The sequence below is a fragment of the Anomaloglossus baeobatrachus genome, chromosome 4 (assembly GCF_048569485.1).
Source record: "Anomaloglossus baeobatrachus isolate aAnoBae1 chromosome 4, aAnoBae1.hap1, whole genome shotgun sequence".
Taxonomy (NCBI): Eukaryota; Metazoa; Chordata; class Amphibia; order Anura; family Aromobatidae; genus Anomaloglossus; species Anomaloglossus baeobatrachus.
Genome location: NC_134356.1, coordinates 108532020 through 108557997, shown reverse-complemented (window position 1 = coordinate 108557997; position 25978 = coordinate 108532020). Strand labels below are relative to the sequence as shown.

General features: G+C 46.7%; 1 protein-coding gene across 3 annotated transcripts in view; it reads left to right on the top strand.

The window, feature by feature from the left end:
- The window catches only part of KCNIP1 (potassium voltage-gated channel interacting protein 1), a 916677-nt gene that overhangs the window by 718029 nt on the left and 172670 nt on the right, over window positions 1-25978 (top strand). For all 3 annotated transcript variants that reach the window (XM_075342297.1, XM_075342298.1, XM_075342296.1), the window contains one exon: window positions 24250-24374. In XM_075342297.1, coding sequence (XP_075198412.1) covers window positions 24250-24374 — 125 coding nt within the window. The remainder of the gene's footprint in view (window positions 1-24249; window positions 24375-25978) is intronic.

The window sequence follows — 25978 nt, the reverse complement described above, 5'->3', positions numbered from 1 at the left end:
GGCTTTCTGTCCTTCAGCTCCCACACTCTGCCCCGGCTCTGCTGCTCCGCTCCCGTCCCCGAGACAACTGCTCTCCTGATCTTTTCCTTCCTTCACCACCCTTGCTCTCTCCTCCCCCTTGCTTCTGCCGGCTCCTCCTCCCCACTGTGGTGACAGCCGTCCCACCCGGCCACTAGGGGTACCCTAACACAATACACATGCAGATACAAATAAAACATTTTTATTAATTACAATTCCGGGTTATCTCAGCTCCCTCCTGTAGGGGGTATGCTCACCCACTACAACTTAACGACCAGGGACGTAACTTTACTGCCTAAAGTTCATTTGATTGCCGTGGCCATAACAATGGCTCTCAAATGATATCCCCTGCAGTTTCTTACATCAGGGAACCTTTGCTTGACCCCGGGTAGGGGTCAATACACATGCACATACAAATAAAACATTTTTATTAATTACAATTCCGGGTTATCTCAGCTCCCTCCTGTAGGGGGTATGCTCACCCACTACACGCCTCCCCTCTTAAAATCCGAGCCTCCCGGCAAGGCTCCAACTATAAGCACATAAAATGTAAACACAGACATAACATGGTGATAACCTTCAGCCCAGTCCACAACAGGCGGCCCGTACGGGGAAAAGGGGCACCAGTCCAGCGCCCGGTCCTCGGCAGCGCCCGGCGGCTTAGCAGCGCTCCCGGTCTTTGCTGGCGCCCGGAGGCTTAACAGCACTCTCGGTCTTTGCTGGCGCCTGGAGGCTTAGCAGCGCTCCCGGTCTTTGATGGCGCCCGGCGGCTTAACAGCGCTCCCGGTCTTTGATGGCGAGCAACAGGCATGAAAAACTTGTAACAAACTGCAAACTCTTCGCCCTGCGGAGGAGTCCCTGGCTCAGTCTGGCAGCGAACTCTCTCCGGGCTTTAGCAACTGGAACACAAACTTCTGCCGGTCAATCAACAATACCGGTCTTCATACAAGCCGTCTGAGGCGATCTACTCCGGAGGCCAGGACCGCTTCTATTCGGCCTCCTGGGCCTGGATGTAGGCGCCCAGGGACTGCCCAGGTTGTCGGCGTACCCTCCGGAAAGATACGGGAGCGAAAGGGGGCTCCGATGATGTGGCCTCTTCGGTTCCCGGCGGGGGTGATGGAGTCGCTACCCGGGGTGGTTGAGGCACGGGTTGCGGCACATCCAGGACGATTACCGGACGATTGGTAACGCTCTGATTAACCGCCACCACCGGGGTACTCTTTTCCGGGTCAGCGGTCGGGCCAGACTGCACCTCCGGTGTGACCGCCAAGGTGCGCCTGGAATGGGAGGCATCGGTCGACATCGGATTTGGTGGTGCTCGTCGCCGGTTCTGGCATTCCTCCCATTCCACTTCCTGCTGCCACTGAGCAGCCTCTTGTGCGGTGGGCACCCGGGTCACCCCAACCGCAAACAGGCCCCGGCAACCCACTTCCCTCAGGAACCGTACCTTCTCCCCTTGGTACAGGGTATGCAGTCTCTGTGGGAGGCCTTCTGTATCTAAATGTACTCGGTTGTAGAAGTAGTCGTCCCCGGTCTCGCCGTCCCGGATGAAGCTGTACCCCTCTCTTTGGTTGAATTTCACCACCACTCCGGTGGTGTACTGCTGCTCAAATTCCTCGCTCCGGGGACCCGCCATCATCTCCCGGGCGACGGTCTCGGCGAGCAGCCGCTCCTGTACTGGATCCGGCTCAGGTAAAGGCGTCAGGGTCGGTGTAGAAGCTGGAGGAAATGGAGGCGGGCTTGCTTTTCCCGCTCTTGAGCATACTCCACCCCCAGTCTCACACCTCAGGTCGACCCCTCCGCGGCAGCACTTCTTTCTTCTTACAACACCGCCCACTTCACATGTCTTCTAACGTGCCCTGGGACCGGCACCTCCCCTCTTTGGGCGGAGTACTCCGAACTTCTTTTTCGGCACTGGCCAGCCCCAGGCTCTTCTTTTGGCGCCAACTTTTCGCGCGCTTTCTGCATCTTCACAGACGACGGCCATCTTGCCGCCATCTTGTGCCTGGTCCAACGCTGCAGGCACTGTTTCTTCTTCCCACCATGGGACCGGGAACCTTCTCCAATAGTCCGGATCCTGGGCCCTAGGCACCACTTGATCTCCATCTTCTTGTGGGTCCCGTTGCATATAATCCGGATCCTGCCGACTATGCCACATGTAACGGGGTGCCAGGGGTGCCTCCGGGCTTGTAGTCGTGGCCCTTGCTGTCAGGCTTACCCCTGGCGCCACCGTCACTGGGGGGACAGGAGATGCCTTGGTGGGGCAGAGTGTGGTGGTGGTGCAGGTGTTGTCCGGCGCACAAACACTCTTCAGGCATGGTTCAATGCAATTAACAAACATCTTTATTCTTCACAAAGCTCCACACGAGGCAATAAGGTGATAATACGCTTCCTTCAGCTGGGGAAAGCCTGTCCTTGCGTCCCCTCCAGTGGGGATGTGCCTGACTACTCCTCTTCGCCCGGCTCCCACTTCTGGCTACCCACAGCCCGGACCCACACTGGACTGCTTCACCCTATGAGGTTCCACCCGCTCCTGTTCTCTCCGGCTTTCTGTCCTTCAGCTCCCACACTCTGCCCCGGCTCTGCTGCTCCGCTCCCGTCCCCGAGACAACTGCTCTCCTGATCTTTTCCTTCCTTCACCACCCTTGCTCTCTCCTCCCCCTTGCTTCTGCCGGCTCCTCCTCCCCACTGTGGTGACAGCCGTCCCACCCGGCCACTAGGGGTACCCTAACACAATACACATGCAGATACAAATAAAACATTTTTATTAATTACAATTCCGGGTTATCTCAGCTCCCTCCTGTAGGGGGTATGCTCACCCACTACAACTTAACGACCAGGGACGTAACTTTACTGCCTAAAGTTCATTTGATTGCCGTGGCCATAACAATGGCTCTCAAATGATATCCCCTGCAGTTTCTTACATCAGGGAACCTTTGCTTGACCCCGGGTGGGGGGGGGGGGTTGGCATCGCCACTCCCCATCAACGATCGTTGTGATTGGCTGTTCAAATCTGAACCGCCAATCACATCATTCGTACTGATTTCAGCTAAAACAATGCCTGAATCAGTGAGATTCTGTGAGATCCTGCTATGAGGTGCCACAACAGCTGCAGCACATCATAGCTGGAGCTCTAACATGTCACCCCCCCAGTCCCTGCAGCACTGATTGGGGCGATCGTGCTATGACGCGCAATCGCTCCAATCAGTGTGCAGTGGGGCGGTCTGATCTGGAGGTGACCGCCCTTCCCTGGCTTGTGATGGCCTGGGGAGCCTCACCCAGCATGTCTGCAGTGTGCACTGGCTGGTACTTGTAGTACCACGCCGCCGCCGCTTTATGTGAGTATTGCTCCCCCTGATGGCCCCTGCACGCTCCTGTGATGGCCCCTGTGTGCTCCCGTGATGGCCCCTGCCCGTGACCCCCCCCGCGATCTGCCCCCCCATGACCTGGTCTGTCCCCCGACATCCCGATCTGCTCCCCCGAGATCTGCCTGCCTCCCCGTGATCTCTATTCTGCTTCCTTGCTTCTGCAGCTGCTTCTCCGGTCTCCCCCTCTGCTCTCCCTCCACCGGGTCGTCTGAGGTCTTCACTGGCCCGATCACATCTGCCTCCATCGCTGGGTCCTTCCTGGGTCTTGTGATAAGCTGTCCAACCTCCTGCCTGCTGCTCCTGTAAGAAGCTTTCCATCTCGCTGCGTTCTGTTCCTCCTGCAGTTCCTATGGTCAGTGATCCTCCTGCTAATCCTCTGGGTCCTGTGAGTATAACTTTTTTTTTTCCTGTATCCCCTGTCCATTTTTATACGTCATCCGTCTATGCGTTTTTTCCGTATAACCAACGCTTTTTGTATCACATCCGTCCGTGCGTCCCACCGAGTGCTGATGAGGGATACAGATAGTGTATCTGCATTCGTGGTCAATTTTCGGCGGGACTTTTTTTTTGTCCATATTTTGCGTTGTTGTTGCATCTCATCCGTCTGTGCGTCCTGCAGCGGCCGAGCGCTGATCAGGGTCAATTTTCGGCAGGACTTTTTTTTTCCGGATCCCCAACGCTTTTTGTATTGCATCAGTGCTCGGTGGGACGAACAGACGGATCAGGGATGCAGATAATGTATCTGCATTCATGGTCAATTTTCGTCGGGACTTTTTTTTTTGTCTGTATTTTGCGTTGGTTTTTTGCATCTCATCCGTGTGTGCGTCCTGCAGCGGCTGAGCGTTGATCAGGGATGCAGATAACGGATCTGCATCCGTGGTCAATTTTCGGCGGGACTTTTTTTCCGGATCCCCGACGCTTTTTGTATCGCATCCGACCGTGCGTCCTACAGCAGCCGATCAGTGATGCACTGCGTCTGTACGTTTGAAAAGTGAAATGGCGTTCCTTCTCTTCCGAGCGCCAAAACAATTACTTTCTACCACATATGAGGTATCTGCGTACTCAGGAGAAATTGCACAATATATTTTATGATGCATTTTTCCTGATACCATTGTAAAAAAAAAAGCTACCTGGTTGAAGCAAATATTTTGTGGTTAAAAAAAAAATAATAATAATAATTTTCACAGTTCAACGTTATCAACTTCTGTGGAGCCCCTGAAGGTACAAGGGGCTCACCAAACATCTAGATAAATTCCTTGAGGGGTCTAGTTCCAAAATGGGGTCATTTGTGGTGGAGCTCCACTATTTAGGCACCATAGGGTGTTTCCAAACGTGACATGGCATCCGCTAATGATTCCAACCAATTTTGCTGTCAAATGGTGCTACAGTGGAACCTTGCTTAACGAGAACAATCCGTTCTGGGACTGTGCTTGTTAACCAAGTTACTCGTTCAGCAGAGCAAGATTTCCCATAGGAAATCATTGCAATGCAGACAATTCGTTCCACAACTAGTTAAATGTCCCATCCTGGTCCCCTATTCTATCATTCCACACATGCACAAACACATACAAACACACACAAACACACATGCACACGCACATATTATATGCTCACCTTACCTTCCGTTCCATCGCCGGTCTCCTGGGACTTGCTGTTCTCTGCTGCGGGCCGTGTATCGAGTTACCATAACGACAAGGGAGGAACTTCCTGCCAGAGCGCTGACGTCAAAGGCAGAGCCGCTTGCCTCTGATTGGCCAGCGCGCTGCCTTTGAGTAGCGGTGACAGGAACCAGGAAGTTCCTGCTTCGTCGCTATGGATACCGATGCCTGGAGTGGAGCGGAGCGGCGAACTACAGGACCCAGGAGGCTGGCGATGAAAAGGAAGGTACACATATTATATGCTCACCTTACCTTCCGTTCCACCGCCGGCCTCATGGTACTTGTAGTGCGCCGCGAGCACGTCGCGATGTACCCGGGAACTACAAGAACCATGAGACCGGCGGTGGAACGGAAGGTAAGGTGAGCATAATACTGTATGTGTGTGCATGCGTGTGTGTTTGTGTGTGTTTGTGCGCACATGTGTGTGTTTGTGTGGACTGCAAGTGCGGGTCCGAGCTCGGTAGATGGACAAAACCGGAAGTGTCTGAGGTGAGGATTTTGCTCGCATAGCAAAGTTTTCTCGTAAAGCGGATTCCAAATTTACAGAAAGCTTTGCTTGTTAAGCGAAATTCTCGTTAAGTGGGTTACTCGTTAAGCGAGGTACCACTGTACTTCTTTTCTGAGCCCCGCCATGCGCCCAAACAATTACTTTCCACCACATATGAGGTATCTGCGTACTCAGGAAAAATTACACAATACGTTTTATGGTGCATTTTTTCCTAATACCCTTGTGAAAAAAAAAAACTACCTGGTTCAAGTAACAGTTTTGTGGTAAAAAAAAATAATAGTATTCATGGCTCAACATTATCAACCTCTGTGGAGCCCCTTGGGGCTCGCTAAACATCTAGATAAATTCCTTGAGGGGTTTAATTTCCAAAATGGGGTCACCTGTGGGAGAGCTCCATTGTTTAGGCACCTCAGGGGTCTCCAAATGCAACATTTCGTCAGCTAATGATTACAACCAATTTTGCTGTCAAATGATGCTCCTTCTCTTCTGAGCCCCGCATGTGCCCAAACAATTACTTTCCACCACATGTGAGGTATCGTCGTACTCAGGAAACAATGCATGATAAATTTTACGGTGCATTTCTTCCTGATACCCTTGTGGAAAAAAGCTACCTAGTTGAAGCAATAGTTTTGTGGGAAAAAAAATCTTTTCACGGCTCAACGTTATAAACTTCTGTGAAGCCCTCAGGGGTTCAAAGTGCTCACCAAACATCTAGAAAAATTATATGAGGGCTCTAGTTTCCAAAATGGGGTCACTTGTGGGGGAGCTCCATTGTTTAGGCACCTCAGGGGGTCTTCAAACCCGACATGGCGTCCGCTAATGAGTGCAGCTAATTTTGCACTCAAAAATTCAAATGGCGCTCCTTGCCTTCCGAGCCCTGCCGTGCACCCAAACATTTGATTTTTAACACATACTAGTTGTACTACCCGGCTTCGCCCAGGTTAATAACTGTTGTTAACAAAATAGAATGTATTTAACAAAAATGTATTCTGCACACAAAAACTAAAAAACAAATAGATAGAAATGTAATTATTAAATTGTTTCATATGGTGTAATGTGTGCTGAGGGTGGTATATGTGTTCAAGTACGTGGTAGTGTGCGGCGCATTTTGTGTGTGTGTTCATATCCCCGAGTGTGGGGAGTATCCCATGTTGGGGCCCCACCTTAGCAACTGTACGGTATATACTCTTTGGCGTCATCGCTCTCATTCTTTATGTCCCCCTTGTTCACATCTGGCAGCTGTCAATTTGCCCCCAACACTTTTTGTTTCACTTTTTCCCCATTATGTAGATAGGGGCAAAATTGATTGGTAAATTTCAACCCGTGGGGTTAAAATTTCGCCTCACAACATAGCACCCGGCGCTGCCCGGGATAATAACTGTCTCTCTGTTTCTCTCCCATTCTCTGTCTGTCTCCCCCTCTGTATATATCACTCTGTCTCTCTCTCTATCTCTTTGTCTGTCTGTCTCTTTCCCTGTCTGTCTCTGACTGTCTGTGTCTCTTTCTCCGTCTGTCTCAATCTCTTTCCCTGTCTGTCTATCTATCTCTTTCCCTGTCTGTCTATCTATTTCTGTCTCTTTCCCTGTCTGTCTCTTTCCCTCTCTTTCCCTGTCTGTCTCTTTCCCTCTCTTTCCCTGTCTGTTTCTCTGGGCTGCTTAAGCAGGAATAGGGCCGTCCACCTAGGGGTCAGGCAGGGAGGTGGGAGGTGTTAAGTTTGTTCAGTGGTGACTCTCGAGCTATGAGCAGCTCTGATGAAGCTGGGATTTGGAGCTCCCAGGGAAGAGGCAGACTAGGTCGCAGACGGTGGTCTGGACCTAGTGGAGTCGGATCCCCGGTCACAGGGGATTGAGGCTAGGTGCCTGGAACCCATCAAGGAGGACGGTCAGCAGCCTGGTCCTATCACCGGTCCAGGACCGACGGTACGTCGGGGTACACGGACTCTAGGTCGGGGAGAAGCTTCAGGCGACCCAGCAATTAACCTGCGGAGGACAGGGACTTTATGGACTATTCCCACAAAGCTCAGAGATCGGGGGCACTAGCACAATGAGGGAGATAGGGCTTTCATAGCAAGCAGCCCACTGAAATCCCAAGCGTGAGCTCCTGAGAGCAGGCTCCCTCACTTAGCCACAGTGGGGAGCAGGAACCGGAAAGCTCCAAGCTACCAGGCCACAACGGGCAATCTAAATTGTGTGCGAGGAGGCAGGTCACGGACCACTAGGCAGTGCTGCAGGGGATGGGTTCCGGACGAGCTCCCCCCAAGAGGGCAGCGGCACCCAGAGACTTGGTTTATCCGGTTGTCAGCATCTGCTTTCTTGCTGAGTGAGTACCCAGTTAACACCTGCAACCAGCGCTCCGTCTGCGCTCCCCCCTGCATCCCACAGCTTCATCCAGAGTCCCGGGGCCCTACCCTACTCGTGGAGGGCTATGACCCTTGCTGCCCCACTCCATCACCCTGGGTACTCCCAAAGGCAGCGGCGGTACCCCCAATTACCGTACACTATGGGTGGCGTCACAAACTATATCTCCCCTGTAAATACCCCCTTCTTCATTTGAGTGTGGCCCCTAGCCCCCGGGTCTGGAGACCTTCGAGCCACGAGCAATCACCACTGGATCCGAGCGGTATGACCGCTGCAGGGGCGGCACAGGGTCATCATGAGAGGACTGCAAATCGGGAGCCTGATGAATGGCTGCAGCATTCACATTTTGTCTGAGCCAGGTCAGAACACTGGCCCCTGTTCATCAATTGCGGTTTATTTGAAGTCACTGTTATTTTTTGTCTTGTAGGTTTCATTCCAGCTTTTTACTGAAAATTCTACAAAATGGCTTATGTGCTTACTGACTAATGTACATTCAGCAGTCATAGTATCTCCTATATAATGTACATACAGCAGTTACAATATCAACTACATAATCTAGATAGAGCAGTCTATATATGTAACCATCTTTATATGTAACCAATAAACTAGCATAACGATGGCCGGACCAGATCTACAAGTGTGTGTGGCGCCCCTGAGGCTTCCATCGCCACAGGAACATTGCACCCCATCCAGCGGTGTGATGTCCCATTCTGGGTAAGGAAAGGAGTGAACGCCGGTACTCAGGCAAATCTACACTACACCCATTGTTAGGTACACAGTGGGACCAGGGACAGTGGCAGCAACCCTCCCATGCTGCATGCTGGGAGGGGCCGGAAGACCCATCCCTGCTCCTATAGGGTAGATCATAGCAACTGGGGAGGTGGGAGAAGCCACCGGAGGGAAGAAGAGAGAAGGGAAGGTCAAGTTTAGGGAGAGAGAGGAGAGAGAGTCTGCGGGAGGCAGAGAAGGGAGCTAAGGATAGAGCTCTAGACAGACAGGAGCAAAGATAGAAAGAGACGCTTCCTGGTGAAGACCCTGGGACTCAGAGGGTCCAGGTGACACCAAGCAGAGAAAGAAGGGATTCCAGGGCCGCTGCAAGGCTTACGAGCGCAGGGCCTGTTCCACAAAGTCATTCGGTGGAGGGATCAAGCTGAGCACAGGGGACAGTCCCTAGAAACCGGAGGAGTGAAAAATCATCTCCAACAGTAAAAACCGAGGCCCAGGGAAAGTTGCAAACTCCCCGGGCCACAGCCCACATCAGAACCTCTAGAAAGGGGGTAAATACCCGACAGGCGAGCCCCCGGCCCGGAGGCTGTAGTGGAGGCCGAGCCAGGTTCATCCAACAAGGGCAAGGCTGAAGGAGACAACTGAAGACAGACACTTTAGAGGAGTGTACCGGCTTTCATTCCAAGATCTACCCAGGATAGGCGGAGGTCCCTGACAGTGGGTTCCAGCCGCCCAAAGGCACCAGTGTGCTGCAGCCCAGGAAATGTGAGTAAAGACCTTGGAATTGCACCCTCTGGTGTTGTCTCAGTTATTGTCGCCTGCATAGACTTCCATCACACCATAGACTCTCACGAGCACCAACTGTGTCCTGGGGTACCGCTCCACCTGTGGGGAGCCGGACCATCCAAGCTGCCATTCCACCAGCCCCGGAGGCCTCATACAGCAGCGGCGGCTTAATAGCCACAAACCACAGGTGGCGTCATGACAATCATAAACTTTATTCACCAGCCATATCTTAATTGACACCCACCAGGGTCACGGAGTCGGGCCCAGCCACCACTGACGACCCCCGGACTAGTCCGGCCCGGCACCGGGTGTCCCATAGCCCTGGGGTGGGCGAGTCATGTGCTTCACCTTTTGTGTCCCCCTCCTTCCCCATAGATTGAAAGCTTTCGAGCAGGGCCCTCATTCCCACTGTAGCTGTTGACTTATGTGCTATTTTGTTTTATTTTTGTCTATACAAGCCCCCACCTGATTGTAAAGTTCTGCAGAATATGTTGGTGCTATATAAATAAACTTTATTATTATTATTATTATTATTATTATTATTATTATCATTATATACATTATACAGGTGATAATGTGGCTGCTGTTTATACTTTATGAAAGTGATTCTGTGACTACTCTATGTACATTATATAGGTGATGCAGTGGCTGTTGTATGCACATTATATAGGTGATATTGTGACTTCTATCAGTATCACCTACATAATGTTTATATAGCATTTGCATTATCACCTATATAATGTATATACAGCAGCTACAGTAGCACTTACATAACGTACATACAGCAACATAGTATCACCTACATAATGTATCAATTGCAGGTGCAGTATCACCTATATAATGTATATATAGCAGTCTAAAAATATTATACAGGTCATACTGCGGCTGTTTGATGTACATTATATTAGTGATATTGGAACTGCTGTATATAGATTATCTAGGTTTTACTGCTGATACTGCTGGCAGTATCACCTATATAATGTATATACAGCAGTCACTGTAGCAACTACATGATATTTATACAGCAGTTTATACAGTGTGTCCACCCATATCCTATCCACCGCCATTAACATGAGAATGGCGGCAGCTATAGGCATAGAAGTGGTGTCTAGGTATAGTAAAGTAGCCATGCGCTACGCAATGAAACCACCTATAGTGCCACCTGGTGGAAAAGAACAGAGTTAGCATTTTTATTTCGAAAACAGAACGAGATAGAGAAAAAAGTGAATTACAAAGTTGTAGGGCATCATCAATTCAATACGAATCGACACCTTGCATACAGAAATGCTATGATTAGAACGTGTAAAACTCACAAGGCTGCGGACATGAAGCGATACCTCATGGAGACCTTACTACAAGTCATTGGGTATGGTGGCTGCGTGGAGTGGCCTCCACGCTCACCTGGCCAGACCCCATTGGACTTCTTTCTGGGAGGTCACATCAAACAGCAGATGTATGTGTGGCGCCCCTGACCCAGTCAGGCACCACTGAGTACTGCACCCATGCTGGGACAGTGCTACCAGGTAATCCTAAGGGCCAGAACGAGGTGTGTACGCACAGACACATAGAAACCAGTTCTACCACACAATTAGATGGGACCCTTGGGCAGTCTCCGGAGGGGGCTGGCCTTCAAATCTTGTTAAGGGGTGTACCGGAGGGGCTGGGAGCTAGAGTGCAAAGGTTGTCAGGAATGTAAGGAGGGAACCAGTCTGGTAGTGGTAAGCTGCAGTTGCGGGGTGGACAGGCTCGCAGCCACTAGTCAGATCCTGCACGAGGTAGTAGCCGTTAGCGGGGGAGAATGGTCACTTGGTCAGTCAGTGAGTCAGAGAGGACGAGGTTGACAGTGACTAGGCACGTACGGGGAACAGGTCCCTAGAGCAGACTCCTGTTTAACTATCTGCTAAACCTGTCGGTGAGGGGAACTACAAGTACCTCACCAACTTCTCAGAGTCCGAGCCTCAGCAGCAATGCAAGGACCCAAAAGGGGACAGGGCCAGAAGCCATCTCACTTGGTCCACGCTGCTGGCAAATGGGCCAAACACAAGGGAGAAAAGGCAGTAGCGACTCCCTGGATAGACCCCCATGGTACTTCACGTCAGGGGGTTATCCGAACACAGAGTGCTAGGAAGGCGAGCTAACAGGTTACCCTCAGACTGGCCCGAAGGAACCCTGGTCTTACCTGGTTAATCACAGCAACGCCCGGGTCAGCTCACAACAACACCTAAGTGAGTAAAAAGCAGTTGAAAGACTTTTGGACTCAGCCTGTGTTATTACGGGACCCACTATCCTACTCACCCGAGCCCCTGGGGCCTGCCTCACTCACGGGAGGCTAAATCACCTGACTGCAGATCCCATCAGCCCCAGACGCTCATAAAACCTGCAGCGGCGGTCATCCACATCCTTGACCGCAAACCGTGAGTGGCATCACGACACATAAAATAAAGACTAACATTACCTGTTTGTCATACCGAATAAGTCCGGTGGCGTCCCTGAAGAGGATCATCACCCCTAGGGCGTCACATCTTTTTTTTGGCGTCACGAACAGGATCCCGGACTAGACCCGTTCAGACGGGTGACAGTGTGCCTTGGCGGTCCGACTGAAAAATTTGAACTGCCGCCATTTTCTTTGTTGAAAAGTGCATCATCAAAAAGCTGCAGCTCGCGCAGAAAAAGTAACCGCCCACGGAGAGGAGTGACAGTCCCAGAATCCCAAGAGCGCTCTGACCCCGCAAGAGGAGGAGATGGGGGCTGATCTTTCCCCGGACTGCTGGGACACCCCAGCCCTGTGGGAGGAGAAACGGAACTAGGGCCACAACCTGAGAGGAAGCTGATGAGCAAGGGAAGGAGCAAGATGACGTTGGCAGGAGATGATCCAAGGGAGCAGTGCTGGTCAAGGCCCATGACGGCGGAGGAGCTGGAAGCGGAGGTTAATAGAATTGCTGACCGCATGGAGGAGCAGCGGAAATGGGAAGCAGCTGCCTGGAGACACAGAATGTTGATGGCGATCCGAAACCTGCAGCTGTCCATGCAGCGGGGCCCGCCTGGAGGCACCGCGTATGCTCAGCCTAAACCACCGTTAGCGACAGAGACCCCTCCACTGGAAGTCTCCGGCCCAACTCTGGGTGAGTCCGATGCTATCCCTCCCATACCTGGTGTGCTGATCCTGCCAGCACTACCATCAGAAGCCGGTGCAATGCCCACGCCGTCCCGACCTGAAGCGGTCGCAGCACCCTTCTCCACTGGAGACGGGTCCAGGTGCCCTGCCCTCAGCTTCCTTGCTTGCTAAAGACCTGGTCACCGAGCTGCCGCTTACCAGACCTGAAGCGGTCGCAGCACCCTCTCTGCTGGAGAGGGGTTCAGGTGCCCTGCCTTCAGCTCACTTGATTGCTAAAGACCTGGTTACCGAGCTGCCGCTTACCAGACCTGAAGCTGTCACACCGCCCTCTCCGCTGGAGAGGGATCCTGAAGACCCACCACCATCCTGCCCGGCTGCCGAAAGCTCGACCCCAGAGCTGCCACGTACCCGACCGGAAGAGGTCGCAGCACCCTCTGTAAGAGAGGGAGACTATGAGGCCGCGCTGCTGTTCCCTTACCGACCGGAAGAGGTCGCAGCACCCTCCACCAGGGAGGGAGAACAGGTCCTGCAGCCAGTGGCAACTGCCACCCCATTGCCTTCCCGACTTGGCCAGGTCGCAGCGAGTCTCAGAAGGGAAGAAGAGATGGAGAGCGCTTCACATACCTGGTGGCCCGCTGATTACCAGGTGATGTCACTGCGGAGGCCAACCCGTAGGGAGCGACGATGGGTGAAAGCTGGTCGCCCATGTCCCCTTGTAGAGTCTATCCCGAGGAGTGAGCAGTTAGAGGCCCGGGACCTGCAAGAAAAGCAGTCCCTGCGGTAGGCCAGATACCAGGCTCGAGGTCCCCTCCACCTGGGAGTAGTGGAGGAGTTCAATTGCCGCAAGGGGTGGGGATTCATTGTGGAAACAGGGGTAAAAGAGGGGATTTTTGTGTCCCGGCAGGACGTGCAGTCCCATTTGCAACGGGGTCACCCTGGCCGTGACCTGTACATGGGGGACGTGGTGCAGTTTACCCGGCATATGGGGGAAAGAGGCTCATTCGCTTTGGATGTGGTGCCATGTCCAAAGGGAACCTCAGGGAGCCCAGGCTCCACCTCCACCGCTTCGACCAGGTCCCCATTGTCACCACCGCCGGGGGACGCCCATGACACGATCTCCCGGGGTCAGTGCACCAAAGTACCAAGCACTGACCTTGAAAGGCGAAAGTCAATTTAGTTAGTATAGGAAAAAAAAAAGTACAGTTTAAAAATGTTTTTATAAAAGTTAACGTAACTTTGAAGAAAATGTGCCCGCAAGGACTTTTGCATGAACTTTTTAAAATTCTTAAGTACCAGGTTATGTGCACTGTATATGGACCATAGGTTATGAACTGGCTATAACCACAAACTCTCGCAGTGTTCATAGTTACCCCAGTAGTACCAACCCCAGAGTGTTCCTGTTTATGGGGCCTACTCTCCAACACAAAAAAACGAAGCAGGTGGCCTGTTTATGGGGCCTGTTTATGGTGCCACCAGGACAAGGAGGACTGTCACCAGAATGGTTTATGGCGGACCAGGCCGAGACCAGGTCACCAAAAAGGACTGGTGATCACTCCTTATTCGGGTCTTGGGTTAAAGACTCGTGGGTGGTGGGTGGTATGGTACCTGGTATGTTTACATGTAAATATCTCCCCTGTGTGGGAAAAATTTGTATTTTGTGTCTTGTCTTTGCAGCCCGAGGACGTGCTGCCGATAACCAAGGGGGAATGTAGCACCCCTGACCCGGTCAGGTACCATGCTGGGACAGTGCTACCAGGTAATCCTAAGGGCCAGAATGAGGTGTGTACGCACAGGCACATAGCAACCAGTTCTCCCACACCATTAGATAGGACCCTTGGACAGTCTCTGGAGGGGGCTGGCCTTCAAATCTTGTCAAGAGGTGTACCGGAGGGGCTGGGAACTAGAGTGCAGAGGTTGTCAGGAAAGTAGGGAGAGAACCAGTCTGGTAGTGGTATACGGCAGTCGAGAAGCGGACAGGCGCGCGGCCATTAGTCAGACCCTGCACGAGGTAGTAGCCATTAGCGGGGGAGAACGGTCACTTGGTCAGTCAGTGTGTCAGAGAGGACGAGGTTGCCGGTGACTAGGCACGTATGTCGAACAGGTCCCTAGAGCAGACTCCAGTTTATCTGCTAAACCTGTTGGTGAGGGGAACTGCAAGTACCTCACCAACTTCTCAGAGTCCGAGCATCAGCAGCAACGCTTGTTCTGTTTTTAGGATAAAAATGCTAACTCCGTAGTTTTCCACCAGGTGGCGCTATAGGTGGTTTCATTGCATAGGGCATGGCTACTTTACTATAACTAGACACCACTTCTATGCCTATAGCTGCCGCCGCTTTCAAGTTGATGGCGGTGGACAGGATATGGGTGGATAATTATACACCTGATAGTGTGGGTGTTGTATGTAAATTATGTAGGTGATAGTGCTACTGCTGTATATGAATTATGTAGGTGATAGTGCTACTGCTGTATATGAATTATGTAGGTGATACTGCAGCTGCTGTATGCACATTATGTATCTGATACTGTGGTTGCTGTATAATTCAAAAGAGAGAACTGAGTAATTACACATATTATAAGTAGAAAATTATTATATTTAGGACTCAATACAAAAAAGTGATAGACATACAACATAAACATTACAGTGTACAAAACTACACAAAGATGCGGAGGTTTGACATGCTGGCTTAATAGTCCGGGTAACACTTGTCAAATTGCTGATGTTGGTAAAAAGTACAGTCACTACAAACTTAAGTCCATTTGCTATGGAATCATATATACACATATGCGGTAGTGCTAGTGGTTCACACAGTATATATAGGTTAATTGACTATATGACCACATGTAGATATGCATGCGTCTTTACTAACCCTTATATATATCTGAAAGGTAAAGGGTTTACCATACATGGATCTGTCAGTTGATAATCATTGCCTGGTAAAGCAAAATCACTGTGGTACCTATATGTATCTTATAGTCTAAACAACGTACAACCCTGTCAGTCCATGCATAATAAACGGATATGTAATCACATTACTGAGTGACTTGCATATCACAGGGCAGGGTTTAGACGTTTACCATACACAACACTATGTATATTGTGACACATATATAAGATACAATATCTGTGGTCATAAACTTGCCTCGCTCTGAGTAATTACCCTTTCAAAACACATCACATCAAAATATGGGTATATAATCACATTATTGACTGACTTACACCTTACAGGGCAAGGTCAGAGGTTTGTCATAAATAACACTCCATGTACTGAAGCACATATGTAAGGCATAATTCCTGTAATTACAAACTGGCCTCACTCTGATTGAGTGCTCTTTTAGATCACAGCAACACATATGCAATAATGGCGGTTCTTTATATTACCCATGTTAGAATTAGTGGTTCAGCAATGCATCCACCTCCACCCTTATGTACATTTCGCCTAAACGTTTCCTCAGGGGGCTGTTTGTAAACGGATTTCCCCTCACCTTTTATGTGGTGCTCTCATAATAGCTGCCATCCACAGTCTGACGCCAACGCATGCGCGCTGCCGTCCACAAGCCCGAACAGGGAGGCGCCGCTCGTTAGGGAAACCAACGCATGCACAGTGGCCAAAGGCCAGTGAACATACACAGTCCAAATGACAGCGGCGCCACCTAGCCGGCGAGGGGAGAACAGCGGGCACGTGCACCAGACTGCTATAACACCTCACATATAATATGCCTATGTAGTACAATCATACATTTATTGTCCATACATGGGATAAATAGTTATGTGCATAAAAAAAGGTTGTGGTTGCTGTATGTACATTTTGTAGGTGAAACTGCAAATGCTGTATATATATTATTTAGGTGATATCATGACAGCTGTATGTACATTATGTAGGTGATACTGTGACTGCTGTATGTACATTATTTAGGTTATACTGTTACTGCTGTATATACATTATATACAGTAAGTAATATTGCAACTGCTGTATATACATAATGTAATTGATACTGCGGCTGCTATATGTATATTATGTAAGTGATACTTAACCTGCTGTATGTATATTATGTAGATAATATTGCGGTTGCTGTATGCGCATTATCTAGGTGATACTATGGCTGCTGTATGTACATTATTCAGATGATACTTCGGCTGCTTCATATATATTATTAAGTTGATACTGTGGCTGCTATATATACATTATGTAGGGGATATTGCAGCTGCTGTACTGTATGTACATTATATAGACTATACTGCGGCAGCTGTATATACATTATGCAGGTGATATTTTGACTGCTTTATGTACAATACGTAGGTGATACTGCTGCTGTATATACATTATGCAGATGATATTACGATTATTGATCAACAGCTATGTTCTCAATCAACCCAAAAGACTCAAATATAAAAGCTTAATAGTTTTGGAAGTTGGAATGTTTCTTTTTTAGATTTGGCTATCTTAAGAGAATATCTGTTTGCGCAGGTAACTAATACTGTGCAGAATTTTTAGGCAACTTAATAAAAACCAAATATATTTCCATCTCATTTGTTTATTTTCACCAGGTAAACCAATATAACTGCACAAAATTTAGAAATAAACATTTCTGACATGCAAAAACAAAACCCCAAAAAATTAGTGACCAATATAGTCACCTTTCTTTATGATGACACTCAACAGCCTACCAACCATAGATTCTGTCAGTTGCTTGATCTGTTTACGATCAACATTGCGTGCAGCAACCACCACAGCCTCCCAGACACTGTTCCGAGAGGTGTACTGTTTTCCCTCCCTGTAGATCTCACATTTTATGAGGGACCACAGGTTCTCTATGGGGTTCAGATCAGATGAACAAGGGGGCCATGTCATTATTTTTTCATCTTTTAGACCTTTACTGGCCAGCCACGCTGTGGAGTAGTTGGATGCATGTGATGGAGCATTGTCCTGCATGAAAATCATGTTTTTCTTGAACTATACCGCCTTTGTCCTGTACCACTGCTTGAATAAGTTGTTTTCCAGAAACTGGCAGTAGGTCTGGGAGTTGAGCTTCACTTCATCCTCAATGCAAAAAGGTCCCACAAGTTCATCTTTGATGATACCAGTCCATACCAGTACCCCAACTCCACCTTGCTGGCGTCTGAGTCAGAGTGGAGCTCTCTGCCCTTTCCTGATCCAGCCTCTGGCCCATCAAGAGTCATGTGGGCTTTACACGTTACGATCTATCGTGTGATTGCACGAGAGATCGTACCCGCCCCCGTCGTTTGTGCGTCACGGGCAAATCGCTGTCCGTGTCGCACAAAGTCGTTAAACCGCCGTTACACTTACTTACCTGCTGAGCGACCTCGCTGTGGGCGGCAGACATCCTCTTCCTGAAGGGGGAGGGACGTTCGGCGTCACAGCGATGTCACACAGCCGCCGGCCAATAGAAGCGGAGGGGCGGAGATGAGCGGGACGTAAACATCCCGCCCACCTCCTTCCTTCCGCATAGCCAGCGGGTGCCGCGGGACGCAGGTAAGCTGTGTTCATCGTCCCCAGGGTGTCACACAGAGCAAGGTGTGCTACCCCGGGTACGATGAACAACCGGCGCCATGTTAAATAAACAATTTTTTAAAACTTAGCGACGAGTACAAGACTCACGATTTGTGAGTGATTCTGCGTCGCTCGGAGGTGTCACACGAGACAACATCGTGAACGATGCCGGATGGGCGTCACGAAAACCATGACCCCGACGATGCATCGCGAGATAGTTCGTCTCATGTAAAGCCTGCATTACTCTAATTTTATCAGTCCATAAAAAATTGAAAAATCAGTCTTAAGATATTTCTTGGCCCAGTCTTGACGTTTTATCTTATGTTTCTTGTTCAAAGGTGGTCGTTTTTCAGCCTTCCTTAACTTGGCCATGTCCCTGAGTATGACACACCTTGTGCTGTTTGATACTCCAGTAAAGTTGCATCTCTGAAATATGACCAAACTGGTGGCAAATGGCATCTTGGAAGCTTCACATTTGATTTTCCTCAATTCATAGGCAGTTATTTTGTGCCTTTTTTGCCCAACACGCTTCTTGCGACCCTGTTGGCTATTTGCCATGAAACGCTTGATTGTTCGGTGATCACGCTTCAAAAGTTTGGCAATTTCAAGACTGCTGCATCCCTCTATAAGACATCTCATGATTTTGGGCTTTTCAGAGCCCATCAAATCTCTATTCTGACCCATTTTGCCAAAGGAAAGGAAGTTGCCTAATAATTACGCATGCCTTATATAGGGTGTTGATGTCATTACACCTCCCCCTCCTCATTACAAAGATACACATCACCTGATTTACTTAATTGGTAGTTGGCTCTCAAGCCTATACAGCTTGGAGTAGGACAAATTGTATACAAAGTATCATGTGATCAGAATACTCATTTGCCTAATAATTCTGCACACAGTGTATAGTAATAGAATTGTTAGCAATTCCTGAATAGTCTTCCTCCTTGAATAAAATTAGAGGGTACATGTGTCTAAAAGGAGTCATGTACACCTGCTCTTAGAAGGTCATTAGAGTCCCAATACAGAGATGAAAACCATTTATAACAGAGACACGGGATAACAGGTTCCCTTTAAAAAATAATAAGCAATGGAGTAAGATGGTGCACCCTATAATATGTTTGGCTCATCTTTTGCTGTCCATGAATTTGAAATGTTTGATTTCACTAATCATGTAAATAGCTTTTCTTGCTTTTTCTTTCTTATAATCACAGAGTTATGTTCATTCATTCATTCTAAATTCAATAACACAAGAGGCTTGACCTACATATGAATCCCCACAGGAATACTTTAGTAGGTAGGGTAAATAGCATCTTTGCTGATGGATATGAAAAACCTTTTACTTTATGTTTCGTTCCATTAAATACATTTTTATCAAACAGCAATGCAGACTTACCAAAAAACATAATTTTACAACTCATTAGCTTTTAGGATAAGAAAAAATAAAATTTGTAATCATGGTAGTACTACATTTATGTATATTATAAATATTTATATATAAATATATTATATAGTGAACTTTTAGGGTACACTCACATGTTACGTATTTACTTTTGTCTCGTACACGGGTGTGGATGCACTGTGCCAAGAGGCCAAGCTTACCCTGGAGGGGCATAACTAAGCAGCTTTCTCTTCTTTAGTAGAGCCTCTGATGGTGAGGTTAGGCTTGTGTTGGAAGGTAGCCACCAGTTACCACTCCAGAGCAGTCCCCAGTATGGCGGAATCTGACCCCAGAGGTTCTGCAATGCAGGGACTGACAGGCAGGACAGCTGGTACTGGATGGAAAACAGGAGTTGGCTGGAAGGTGGGTACTGGCAGGTGCGGCAAATTCAGACAGATTTGGCAGGTTCAGGCAGGTGCAACAGATATTGGCAAGGATGGCAGATTCAGGCAGATATGGAAGGTACTGGCAGATGCAGCAGGAACTGGGCAAAGGCACTGGAAAAGGGTACAGCATACTGGACAGGATACAAAAACAGGTAAGCGCACAGCATTACACGGTCAAGAACCTTGTTGCAAAGGCACCTCCCTAAGTGAGATTGTGCCTGAAATACCTAATGCCTCTTAGTCATAGGCTAGAAGCATGATATAGTTGAGCATGCTGTACCTTTAAGAGGCAGGGGGTATGCGTGTACCCTAAGCGCACTCCCGGGAGCAGAAGACAGTGGCAGATATAGGAGCCACAGACAGCAAAGGACGGCCGGGAAGGTGAAAGCAGCAGCGCCCCTGCTGGGATGAGAAAGTGAGGCAGTGCATCGACGCCGTTGTTGGTGTTACAACTTTGATATTAAAAAATACTAGAAAAGAAGATAAATATGTGCATGCTATAATGGATAACATACAGTATGGGGAGGAAGAATGGTGTGGGGAGGCAAAGGTATGGGAGGAAAAAATGTGTGAGGAGACAATATGGGGATGGGAGAATGTGTGATAAGGAAGTATGGTGAAGGGGAAATGCGTGAGGAGAATGTATGGGTAAGAGGGGGGCAAAGTATGAAACAATAATAATAAGGGGGAGAAATGTGTGAGGGGTCAATATAGAGACTGGGTAATGTGGGATTGCAGTTTAAAGAAGTCAGCATGGGTGATAGTGTGAAGGCATAGTATGTGGGGGACAGTTTTCAGAGGGAGGTGAGGAGAGCACACATTATAGAGATGGTGTGGAAAGGGGGGACACACTGGGATGGTAATGTTTGAAGAAGGGTCTAGTATGGAAAGGAGCACAGTGTTTTTCAGAGCACAGTGTAGGGTAGATATATTTATTCTGGAGCATTATAATAACACTTGTCATTTCATCTGGACAAGATGTAGAAAAAAAAATAGAGAATTATTCCAATCAGAGAAGATGTCATCTATAAAGTACCTGGATGAAAATGTTTATTTGTGATACTGACTTATCATATAGATACTACTTCCAGTATCTCCTTATCATTGTTAAGGACATGAATTGTAGGTTCATGAGATACAGTTGTATATGAGGCTGGCCTGACATTACAATATATCGCTGCATAAGCTTTGTGATGTATTCGGGAACTGATAGTATTTCTGATGATGTATTCCTGTAATTTTGGTGGTCTGTTGATGCATCATGTACTGATGGTGGTACTAGTGATGTACTCATGTACTTATGGTGGTTCTTTTGATGTATTCCAGTACTGGTTATGGTTCTGTTGATGTATTCCTGGACTGATGTTGCTTACAGTTTTGTATTCCTGCACTTGTTGTTCTGGTGCTATAAAGGCTAAACATTACTCCACAGCTCAATTTCTCACTTTCTCCTCACTTTGGCTACAAATTGAGCATAATACATACAAATTGAGAATAATACATATCACATTTAGTGCAACGACCCAGGAACACAAATTCTGCCACTACCTATTATATAAAGGCAATAATTCCCAACACCACACACAATGTACACTGTTGAGCAAAAGAGTAACAATGTTTTAAACTTTTGACTTTCAGACTGCATATCTCACCATACACGGTAACTTTGAATGTGAGACAACCTTCATTTTATAAACAGTAATCTTGGCTATATCATGCATTCTGTACATTTGACTTGCAACTATTTAACATATTATTGTGACAGATACTTGTCATGTCACTGCATTGTTACTGTTTTGCTCCTGGATGTGAAAAATACTGTAGCTCAGTGTGTAATTAGGTTGATTTCCAATTGAAAGTTCACTGTTTTGAGTCAAGGACCCGCCATGAAAAAGGGAAAAAGCATCATCCAGCTCATTGAGAGCTGTCTCTCCGCCAAGAAAATTGCCAAACTGCATCACATGAGTTCCATGACAATTTGACAAATATGAAATGAAGTCCGTTCATCCATTCATAAGCCAAATGGTGGACGTCCAGGCAAAATATCGGAGTTAACAAGTTGGCTCATCACAACGTCTATAAGTTCTGGAGTGACAAACACTGCAGTGGAGGTGGCTCATATGCTTCATAATTATGAGATCACAAATGACCATGCATGCACCTTGTGATGCGTGTTACACAAGTCTGGAATGATGGCATGAAAAAAGGTGAAGAAGCCTCAATTACAATATCGTCCTAAGAAGCATTGGCTCGAGTTTGCAAAAAGTTCCGAAAAGTGGAGAGTAGAAGATTGGAAACTGGTGATTTGGAGAGATGAGATGAAAGACAATAGACAAGGTTATGATTGGTGCAAATGAGTCTGGAAAAAAATAGGGAAAAGAGGCTAATGGATTGATGAATTGATAAAAAATTCGGGGGAAGAAACCTGTTGATATGGGATTGTTTCACAGCCAATGAAGTTGGATACTTGACCAGGATCGATGGTGGTCTCAATTGCGAGCTATATGTGAGTATTCTACAAAATGAGTTACTTCGTACACTTGAATACTATCGTTATAAAAAAAGGACAACATAATGTTTAAGCAGGACATTGACCCAAAGCAAACGTTGAGATTAGTGATGAAATGGTTCAATAACAAAGAAGTAGAAGTGCTGAATTGGCCCCCACAGTCCTCAGACCTCAACCCAATTGAACAAGAAAAAGATGTTTACATACCAAGTGAGTCGACCAGCATGTACCAACTTTGGAATGTGTAGAAGAGACCTGGGATCAGATTTTGCTTTCGACATGCTTGAATCTGATTGAGAGCATGCTCAGAAGGATTCAGTCAGTGTTGAAAGTCAAAGGAGGATTTTCAAAATGCTAACAAAATGATAAAAATTAAAACTTTGATTTTTAGGAGCAAAACAGAAACAATGCAGTGACATGACAAGAATCTGCATAACTTATCATATGCTGAATAGTTACAGGTCAAATATATATATATATATATATATATATATATATATATATATATATATATATATATATAATATATATATATAATATATATATATAATATACATATAATAATATATATATACTAATAATATAAAATATATATATTTATATAATAATATAGAATAATAATATAATAATATATAATAATAATAATATAATATAATATAATATATAATAATAATATATATAATAATATATATATAATATATATATATATGAGATATCTAGGATAACTGTCTAAAAAAGGAAGATAGCCTCATGTTTAAAGCTGTAGTGGATGTTGAGATAGATATGGAGACTTAAAGTCAAACATTCACACAATTGATACCCTTTTGCTCATTAGTGTACTAATTGCTACCTACTCCAGCAGTTAGGAACATTTGGATTTCCTTCTAGCCACATTTCTTACAGTTTAAATCTTTAACCTCTACATACATTAAAGCCAGTCCTCACTTAGATACCGTAAACCTGGTGTGGCATTTCTATCCCATCTTTGTCCTGGTTACATCATGCTGATGCTGGCATTTTTTCTGTTTTCTTCCTCATTGTTCACTTCTGAAGAATGCTTAGGAGTCTAGCTGTGTAAATCTGTAGCCAGTTGAACCCAATAGCCACAGTGCATCATTTAGTTGCTTCCCCATGACTATATTTAATACCTGCTGACAATGAAAACAAGCAAAAAATAAAGAATTAATGCTATTTGCATAGTATTAGAATCAGATTTTTTTGTTATTTTTTAGAACTTTGTCCCTGAATGTTTATGATGTTTGATTGCTGTATGTTCATGGGAACCTGTCATGTCCAGAAACGCTACTGGATTTGAGATCTTATCATATCTGCCTTTTTTACTGGAAACATGGGTGCAGGGAGAAACTGAGCGTATATTCTCTCCATAGCCACTCGCTTTCAATCATAGGGGCATGCAAGGAGCAGTTATAGTCAGCACTTACTATACTGTGAGTGGCAGCTGTCATTACCCGACACTTTGATTGACAGCATGCTCTGCAGCATGTGTACTCAAGCAGGCTGTCAGTCAATATGCCAGAAAGTGGTAACAGCCGCCATTCACAGTATACTGACGGGTGACTGTAATTGCTCCTTCCACACTACCATGACGGTAAGTGAGCAGCTATGGAGAGGATATAAGCTCAGTTTTTCCTTGTAGCTGTGTTTCCAGCAACGCAGTCAGGATTTTAATGTTATTTGTCCTTTTTCAGCAGGGAAATTGCATTTCTGGACATGACAGCATTTCATTAAGTAATTTCTACTTCATTTAGAATATAATTTTTACATAAACACAATCCTTCCAAACAATAAACTGTTATATTTTGAATTCCTTATATTAAAATCTTACATTTCTGTGTTTTTCTTTTTGCAGACAAAATAGAAGATGAGCTGGAAATGGCAACAGTGTGTTATCGCCCAGAAGGTCTAGAACAGCTTGAAGCACAAACAAATTTTTCAAAACGAGAGCTCCAAGTGCTTTATAGGGGGTTCAAAAACGTGAGTTCATTTCCTGTGTGATTACATCCTGGCATGCTGTAAATGCTTGATAAGGCTTCAGTAAAAATTGTTTTTAAATGAATACTGTAAAACTAAAGTATTGCAATATTATATACATTAATAAGAACCTGTCATGTCTAGAAGCGACATACTGTATATACACACACATACAGTATATATAAATAGCATATGAGTGCAGAGCAGATTGTCATCCATAGTGCCAGTGAGTGATTACACTTGCACTTATTGTATAGTGAGTGATGACTGGAACCACTCCTTGCCTGCCCCTATGAGTAAAAGTGGGGGCTAAAGGGAGGATATAAGTTCATTTTCTCCCTGTAACTCCCTGTAGTCAGGCGTAGTTTAACAGCATGTACTTACAAATTACCCTGTATCTGCAGGTTAATAGCATTTTGGGATATGACAAGTTCCCATTAACCTTCTTTCTATAAATACATATAATTTACAATAAATAGCATCCTGTCAGTGCTATAGTATACATATAATTTATAGTAGTGTTCATTCAATGCTATAGTATACATATAATTTACAGTAAATAGTGTTCATTCAACGCTAATATATAAAGCCGAGCGTGTGTATGTATGTGTGTGTGTGTGTGTGTGTGTGTCCACCAAAGGAATCCACACCATCGGATGTACAATCACAACATTTTGCACAGACGCCCTATTTGACACAGGGAGCGTCATAGACTATGTTTTGATGGGAACATTTAACCCTGCGCTTTACAGTTACTCTCCAAAAAACCTGCTTACATTAAAGTGAATGGAGATGGGAGCTACAGGTCATTAATAGGAACTGTGATTGGTTGCTATAGGAACAAAGGAAATTGTTAGTATGAGAAGCTTATGCGTGAAGTAATAAGATGTTGTTGGAAATACAGATACAGACAGAGACAGACTGAGAGACAGACAGGCAGTCACAGACAGACAGAGAAAGAGGCAGACAGGGAAAGAGACAGATAGACAGAGGCAGACAGGGAAAGAGACAGAGACAAACAGACAGAGACAGATAGGAAAAAAAGCCAGATAGACAGAGAAAAAGACAGACAGAAAGACACACCGGGAAAGAGAAAGACAGAGGCAGACAGGGAAAGAGACAGAGACAGACAGAGACAGGCAGTCAGACAAACGCAGACAGGAAAAGAGACAGACAGGGAAAAAAGACAGACAGAGACAAACACAGAGAAAAAGTCAGAGAGAGGCAGACAGGAAAAGACAGGGAAAAAAGGCTAGTCAGATAGGGAAAAACATACAGGGAAAGAGACAGACAAAGGCAGACAGAAAGAAGCAGACAGGGAAAGAGACAGACACACAGAGACTGACAGGCTAAGAGACAGTCAGATAGAGAGACAGATAAACATACATACACAGACAGAGAGATAGAGACAGACAGAGACAGACAGAAACAGAGAGACAGACAGAGACAGACAAAGAGATACAGAGACAGACAAGGAAAGAGACCAGACACACAGAGAGACAGACAGAAGCAGACAGGGAAAGAGACAGACAGGCAGAGACAGATAGGCCAAGAGACAGACAGAGACATACAGACAGAGACAGACAGAGATATAGAGAGACAGACAG